Below are 7,529 nucleotides of genomic sequence, written 5' to 3' on the forward strand. Positions count from 1 at the left end.
AAAGCCCCATGCAGTTCATGAGCTTCATCAGCGCCTTCATATCTGCGCTGATGGCCCCGCCATGGTGGTCTAGTGGTTATGGCGCTCGAGTGCTGACCCGCAGGTCGCGGGATCGAATCCCGGCCGCAGCGGCTGCATTTTCGATGGCGGCGAAATGATCAGGGCCCGTGTACCTAGATTTAGAAGAACCCAAGGTGGTCGAAATTCCCGGAGCCCTCCACTACGGCGTCTGATCATAATAATGTCGTCGTTTTGGGACGTTAAACCGCAGATATTATTATTATTATTATTAATTATTATTATATGCGCAGATTAATAGCGCAGATATAAAGAATAGCGCTCTATAACAGCAGTAAATTGTCCACTGCCTGTCTCTAAAGCAAGTACCGGACTCACAAACGTTCTCTACTGACAGCAGCGCCTGATCATATAGCTTAGAAAGTGCAGGAAGCACAGCTTGCTGACACTATTGAGTATCCACAATTCCCTCGCGGCAGAATTAAGCTATATGTGAACGTTTCCATGATTGTGTATGGAATGAGCTATTGAGGCGTGATAGACCTTTTTTTTTTAACGTGAAAACTTCAGCGCCAACAAGGACAGACCGCAAAGACGAAAGACGAACACTGCTTCTAACTAGCTGTTTTGTTCTTCTCGCAAGAACGCATACAAATGGCAGAACCACATAATGGCGCATACGCATGCGTAACAAGACCATATGTTGCGTAAGTAAAATCAGAGGTAGGTAATGAAGATGGGCTTGCATGAATTCATATTCGTATCGTTACAATGTAAGGAAAGTGCCACTGATACACTTATCTGTATTTTTCTTGATGCGGTACGCTTCATAAACCAAGCAGGTGGTGCACAGGATATTGCAAATTCCGTGCTTGATTTGGCACCGCATGGGCGGCACCACAGCTTAGATAACTTGCTCGGCGCAGAAAACGCCAAGAGGACATCATGCCTGTTAGCAAAACTCTTGACTTTATGGGAGAGCTTATGAAGACAGGACACCACCACTGGCCTGAACGGTTCACGCTAGCGCGCCGCACTCTTACTGCGTTTTCTTGTCTAAATCACTGTCTCGCCAAAAGCTGTTAGGAGCGACATAGGGTAGACTGTAGACAAAATGCGGCGTACCTGAGTGTCAAAGCTCTCCTGCATTTTGTGCTCACACGACACTTTGGGATCCTCTTGCACACATGATGACACATTTCCTCTTTTCACAGCTTCAGAATAAGCTGATTTACAGCGTACCAACTTTATTTTTGCGTTTGGACTGTATGCCTAACACAAATGGTACAGCGACAATCCCAGAAAGACGATGGTGCCAGGTTAGAATCCCGAACCCGCAAGAATATTTTCTTCAACTAAGAAGCACTATTTCTGGGAAATCATTTCTCGTTTACTTCGTAGTTACGGGCACTAACGGGGTGACGCCAAGCATTTTGTGGTGGTCCCGCTTCCTCCGCTTTGCAGGCTTTCGAGGAATTGGCGCTTCCTCTGTAGCAGCGGCTCGCGCAGAGGCATCCACCAACAGGGAGGTCTACTGGCGTCGTTTCTGTAATTTCGAATGAGGGAGTTGAAATCAGACGACAGGCCAAAATACGAACTCATTTTTACTCAAAACATACGCTCACTGCGGAACATGCACCTAGTCCTAGTGTTACAAATAGCGTCTGCATGAGCCGGCAGTCATCGCTATCGAATCCAGACTGTATGATTAGCTGTCGATTCCAGGTGTTTCGTGTACGCCACGGTCAGTCGCGTCAACTTCAAACTCGTAGAATATCAGGCCTTGGGCGTCCTCCTCGGCAGTGCTGTTTGTTCCTTATCATCCAACGTGCGATGTTTCGAGGTCCCTTCTTCTGTGGTAGCAGTGTGATTGCTGCATGAGGAAAAAAAGAGATGCTCAACTCGATCTACTGTGCACTCACTTAGATTCTGGTTCTTTGACATCATTTTAAACAACGCCTCCACGCATTCTGAGCGACATTTCCAGCATTTACGTAAACGCGACACCAAGAAAATGCATCGCTCGGCGTAATAGCGTATATTTTGCTGAATATTGCTGCACTTAAATGATATGCATACAATCTACTTAATGCAGGTTAGTTTTTTAGTAGGGCACCATTTCTATCAGAGTATATACGGGAAATAGGAAAACATGACAAGTGAATATGTAGGCTATGTCTCAGGCAATCAGATGATGCCCTAATTCATTATCCTGATCATCATCAGCCCACCTAAGCTCCACAACAGGGCCTCTCCAAAATTACGGGGCTGCCTACAACATTCTAATAATGTGAAGGCAAAAACCGAGGTGGTACAATAGCGCTTAGGAATAAAGCTTGCACTACAAGCGGCCTGGCGGCCTCGCGAAACAAGCGCGCGAACGGCGCAAGAAGCCCTAATAGGCAATCAATGCTTTCCTACCAGCGAGACCGTGGCATATTGAGACTGTAAGTGAAGGAAATCATTAAAGCAATTCAATGAAATCGGTTCTCAAGCACGAGCGAGGACTATCATCATCTAGCCAAAGTGGCCACGTCTCAGAGTTAGGGGAATCATTGGGTGGAATCCAAACTCGACCACCCCCGTTTTAAAAAAAATACTCAGGCGTGCAATCGCTACTTGATAATGCGTCCCCCTGTAAGTGATTTTCAGAACGGCGAGGCAACTGAAAAGTTATCCTCATTATGCTGCCTTTCTAGGAGTGAGTCCTTCAACATAAGAGGAATTCCCTCCCTGATGCAGTATCTGGCAATCAACTGCCAAATAGAGCTCACTAATCAACCCTTGGCCCGCCCGATGCACATCTGACAACGGCGGTGGTGGGACTTGGAAAGCAGCTGAGGGTGCTAATAATCAGTGTATCCGAGCAGGCCTCGACTTAATACTGAACATAACAGCGTTTCACAGAAGAACCTTTTCGAGCAAAGCTGGCTAACATGTTTGCTCGAGAATTTACAGGGTGTTAACTGGAATTTACTTAGTTTTAGTAAGGTTACGAAACGAGGGAAACGTGTACGGTACTGACTAACAGGCACATCAAGATCAAGTTCAAGTTTATTTGTTTCTCAAGGTTTTACACGACAGTAGAAAATATACTGAAAGAGGTCCCACAGTTCAAAAACTGCAGCGGGACCTTTTGTTACTAATTACAGAACAAAACTAAATATGCGTCGCTTCTATAATACTGCGAGTGTGGAACACTCTTTTTCTGCCTTCTTGGCGTCACAAGGCAGGTATAGGGGATGTTTTACTAAAAACATCCCCTATACTTTCCTTGGCGTTATTGTCTGTTAGTTCTCATTAATATTGTGTATAACAAAGAAAACGAGCCCTTGAAATTAACACTTCTTTCCTTCATTCATAGCGAGGGTCTCGTTCTGGCAGACTTGATACTTTCAGGTAGTATGCGAGGGATTATTGGTCAGCTGCCAGCTCGTAATAAGTTCACGTGACGCCAACAAGGCAGAAAAAGAGTGTTCCACACTCGCCGTCATGGCTACTGGCGGCGCTGACTGACACTCCCACGTTTAAATGCACACATATACCCTATAAAGTGGACGGGGGGATGGCCGCCGCGGTAGCTCAGTTGGTAGAGCATCGGACGCGTTATTCGAAGGTCGCAGGTTCGGTCCCTGCCCGCGGCAAGCTATCTTTTCGTCCACTTTTCTTTCTTCACAATTACCTTACATTTATTACTAAAAACATCCCCTATACTTTCCTTGGCATTATTGTCTGTTAGTTCTCATTAATATTGTGTATAACAAAGAAAACGAGCCCTTGAAATTAACACTTCTTTCCTTCATTACAATGATAAAGAAGCATGTGGTAGCACAGCGTTTCATTGCATAACACGAACGAGAAAAAATATACTGAAACGGTAGAGTTTACAAAGAAATATAGAAAAAACAGATAAAAAAGTTACCAAAAGAGCAAGAATTTGTATTGTGTACAAAAATACTACATAAGCTCTTAATGATCGTTGGCATGATGACTGTGTCGGTGAAGATTTTAAATGAACTGGTAGATCATTCTATAATTTGATGCTCGGAAAACCAACAGTGAGTTTTCCGTAGTTGCTTCGTGACTTCGGAGGTAAAATGTTATTTTGTGAAGAGGACCTAGTAATATTTGGATTAGCAAGACCAATGACATAAGGTGATTTTGGATTCTTAAATATGCGAGAAATGACGATGCCGTTATTGTAAGAGAAAAGCTTATTTACAGTGAGCAGATTTAAGTCGGTGAAGTTGGAGGTAACAAGAGCGTTATAAGGAGCCGAAGTGATAATGCGAGCAGCATTATTTGGATGTGTTGCAAAGGGGCTATAGGAGAGTGATATGTGAGGCCCCATGATGCTATACAATAATTTAAGTCACTGAAGATAAAGACATAGTAGAATGTCAAAAGTCTGTGCCTTTGAAAGTAGTGTCTTGCCTTTAAGAGGACCCTGACGTCGTATGCAATTTTCTTTTTCCTCTGCTATAAGGGGTCACTGAATAGAAAGAGTGGTGTAGGGTTTCTAATCCGCAAACACATTGCAGGCAAAATCGAGCAGTCTGCACTATCGATGAAAGTGTATCAAGACTCACAATAAAACTTAAGAGACACAGACTGAAGATATTACAGGGTTACGCACCAAGGTCCAGCTATGGCAACTGAACCATTCTACGAAGATATTGAACTACCAATGACTAAAGTGCGCACAGAGACACCGTAATCATGGGAGGCTTCAATGCGAAAATGAGCAGAAATAAAAAAAGAATGAACAGGCAATTGCTAACTCTACCACAGACCCTAGGAATAACAATGGAGAGAAATTAGTGCAGTATTCTGTACAAAATCGCCTCCGCGTAATGCACACCTGGCATCGAAACAATAGGAAATGACAAATGTAGTGAACGTTGAAAGGCTCGTAAGTGTTGGCTACAATATGTTTCCCAAATCATCTCATGCTGAATATCTTGCTGTCCCAAGCACAAAAATTGGGGGGGGGGGCGCTAAATCTTCGCCTTTATGAGTTGAACGCGATAGCGACACGCACACGCGCACACACACACACACGCACACACACACGCACGCACACACACACACACACACATACACACACACACACACACACACACACACACACACACACACACACACACACACACACACACACACACACACACACACACTCGACATACCTATAGTATGGGTAAATATATCCGCCCTCTTCAACAGCCCTTTTATGACAACCGTGTACCCACTATGTGTGTGTAAGAGAATGGGCGCACTAATGTGTATGCCCTTTCTAATGGGTGGCATGCTTTAAACCAGCAGCAATTACGCGCGTGATACTTTTTCGAAGTTGCGATGCACCCACTACGTGTTTGTAAGGGAACACGCGCAGTAATGAGTGTGCCTTTTGTGATGGGTGGCCGGCTTTAAACCACCAACTCGTTATGCAGTTCACATGGTGTCACGCCTGTGATATTACATCGCGTACTGTGACACCTGTACACAGGACGCGTATGTTTGTGAAGCTATGAAGTTAATTTCACTGCAGTTCCAAGCAATGCAGTGGTTCTGTGATAGCACACCTGCTTGCCACGCAGACGGCCTGCGTTCAATTCTCGCTCGAACCTAAGATTTTCTATTATTTATTATTTGCACCTTTCTCGATTTTTTTGGTCACGGACTAGATCATGACTTTCCGCTCACAACCAACGACGCCGACACCGGAATTTCTGCGGAACGAGCTTTTTAACGCTACCGCGTTGATACGGCTTATTTTAGCAATTACAGTGCTTTATGCCCTTGCAGCCGCCGTGATATTTCATTACACCAAGACGACCTGGTGCGTGAACTTCAAATCTGTATTTCCTTTGTTGATTGTTTCATGGCTTTTCAAGCGTTTTCTCTCACAAGTCATAAACAAATTCGTAAACAGGGGGTGTGCTGGAGACGACGTTTCCACACGCGGACTTTTATTCTTCAAGGCTGCAGCTGCTTTCCTAAGCGCTTGTGTGTATATACTTCGTACTCTCTCCTCCTACACAAACAAAGGAGGTGGAGAGGGCACCTGCGAGAGTGACGAGGGGGGGGGGGGGACGCATTGTCAAATAGGGTGAGTCAAAAGGATAGAGAAATATTCTGTAAAAAAGAAAGAAAGCGGGGCAGGGGGAGGGGGTGGACGTTTAGCTGATTTATTGTTGTCAGAAGGAAGCACCACTTGACAATGACAAATTCCTCCGGGAAAAACACGGTTAGAAGTTCTTAAAACATGGGCTTAATTTTCATTGGTTTTCGCCGTATATGTAATATGTCGGATGGATTCAAGAGCCCTTTTGAAACATTGATAACTGCTGGCTGGAGTGTACTAAACTTGTGAATAAGCTATAACTCCTTATGTTTTCTGTCAATTGGGGACCGGAAGTTGGACCGAAGATTGTAAAGCGTGAGATCGTCGAAGTTGTGACCTGCTACATTAAAATTCTGTGGTCACTGCTTTGGGTAATTTCTTCGCCGTATTAGTACGATGCCCGTTTAATCTAACATAAACAGGCTGTCCTGTTCCGCTAATGTACCGTTTGTAGCAATAGGAACATTCGATCGTGTACATCACGTTACGAACTAGTGGACGTAAAACTCTATTTTATATGATGGACGTAAACACTTCCGGTGCTTTTAACTATAACGTCATCTTGAAGGTGGTTGCAAGTCTTACATCTTGTACGAGAACAAGGTATTTTGTGAGGAGATACGAGCCACTCTGAAAAGTGGCTCTTATCATATTGTGAAATGGCAATTCAATAGAATGATAAAAAGCACGTTTTTCATTAGTATCCATTTAAAAAAAAGATATTCGCATGCTATTACAGGACGCTTTCTATCAGGCACAAAGCACTTACGTCGCGATATCAGGGGGCGTGGAGAATATGCCTTGATAGGTGACTTCCCTGAACAGCGCCAGCAGAAGAGCGGTTATGAGCAAGGTGACAACGAGTGAAGCGACGGCCAGCAGGACGATCATCAGCCGCTTCCTCTGCGCCTGGAGATCATCTGTGGGCGGAGTGATCAGCTTCTCGCTAGCGTCTTGCGGTACACCAGTATTCTTGGGGGCCTCAGGTCGCTGCACGCCAAGGGGTGGGACGCATAGGGGCGCCATAGTCTCCTTGAAGGTGACGCGAGGAACGCGGGCCGCGCCGGATTTTGCGGTAGTGGCGGCTGTTTGGACTGTCATCCTGCTCGAGGACGGAGCTGCCACAGAAATACCGGCGGTAGCGCAACCTGCAGGTGGACGAGTGATGTTTCGAAGTAAGCCCCATGCTCTCCGCTAAGCTGTGATGGGTGTTCAGTTTATACCTCGATTTTTATTGCCGACACGCTTACACAGTGCGTATGCATTACTGCATCTCGTGTGCAAAGTGTGAGCTTAAAATACACGGGCAAAAACAATACGCACGAGGACGAGTAGTCTATTTAACATGTTCATGCTTCACCTTGCACATATACCGGCTTTCTAACAA

The 7,529-nt window shown here is 45.0% G+C and overlaps 1 protein-coding gene across 1 annotated transcript in view; it reads right to left on the reverse strand.

Annotated features, from left to right (window-relative positions):
* Window positions 1-7,168, reverse strand: part of LOC119374233 (arylsulfatase B-like) — a 45,208-nt gene extending 38,040 nt beyond the window's left edge. Inside the window, exon 1 of the mRNA XM_049410837.1 lies at window positions 6,912-7,168. Coding sequence (XP_049266794.1) covers window positions 6,912-7,168 — 257 coding nt within the window. The remainder of the gene's footprint in view (window positions 1-6,911) is intronic.
* Between the last annotated feature and the right edge of the window lie 361 nt (window positions 7,169-7,529).

The sequence above is a fragment of the Rhipicephalus sanguineus genome, chromosome 11 (assembly GCF_013339695.2).
Source record: "Rhipicephalus sanguineus isolate Rsan-2018 chromosome 11, BIME_Rsan_1.4, whole genome shotgun sequence".
In the NCBI taxonomy this organism is placed as follows: Eukaryota; Metazoa; Arthropoda; class Arachnida; order Ixodida; family Ixodidae; genus Rhipicephalus; species Rhipicephalus sanguineus.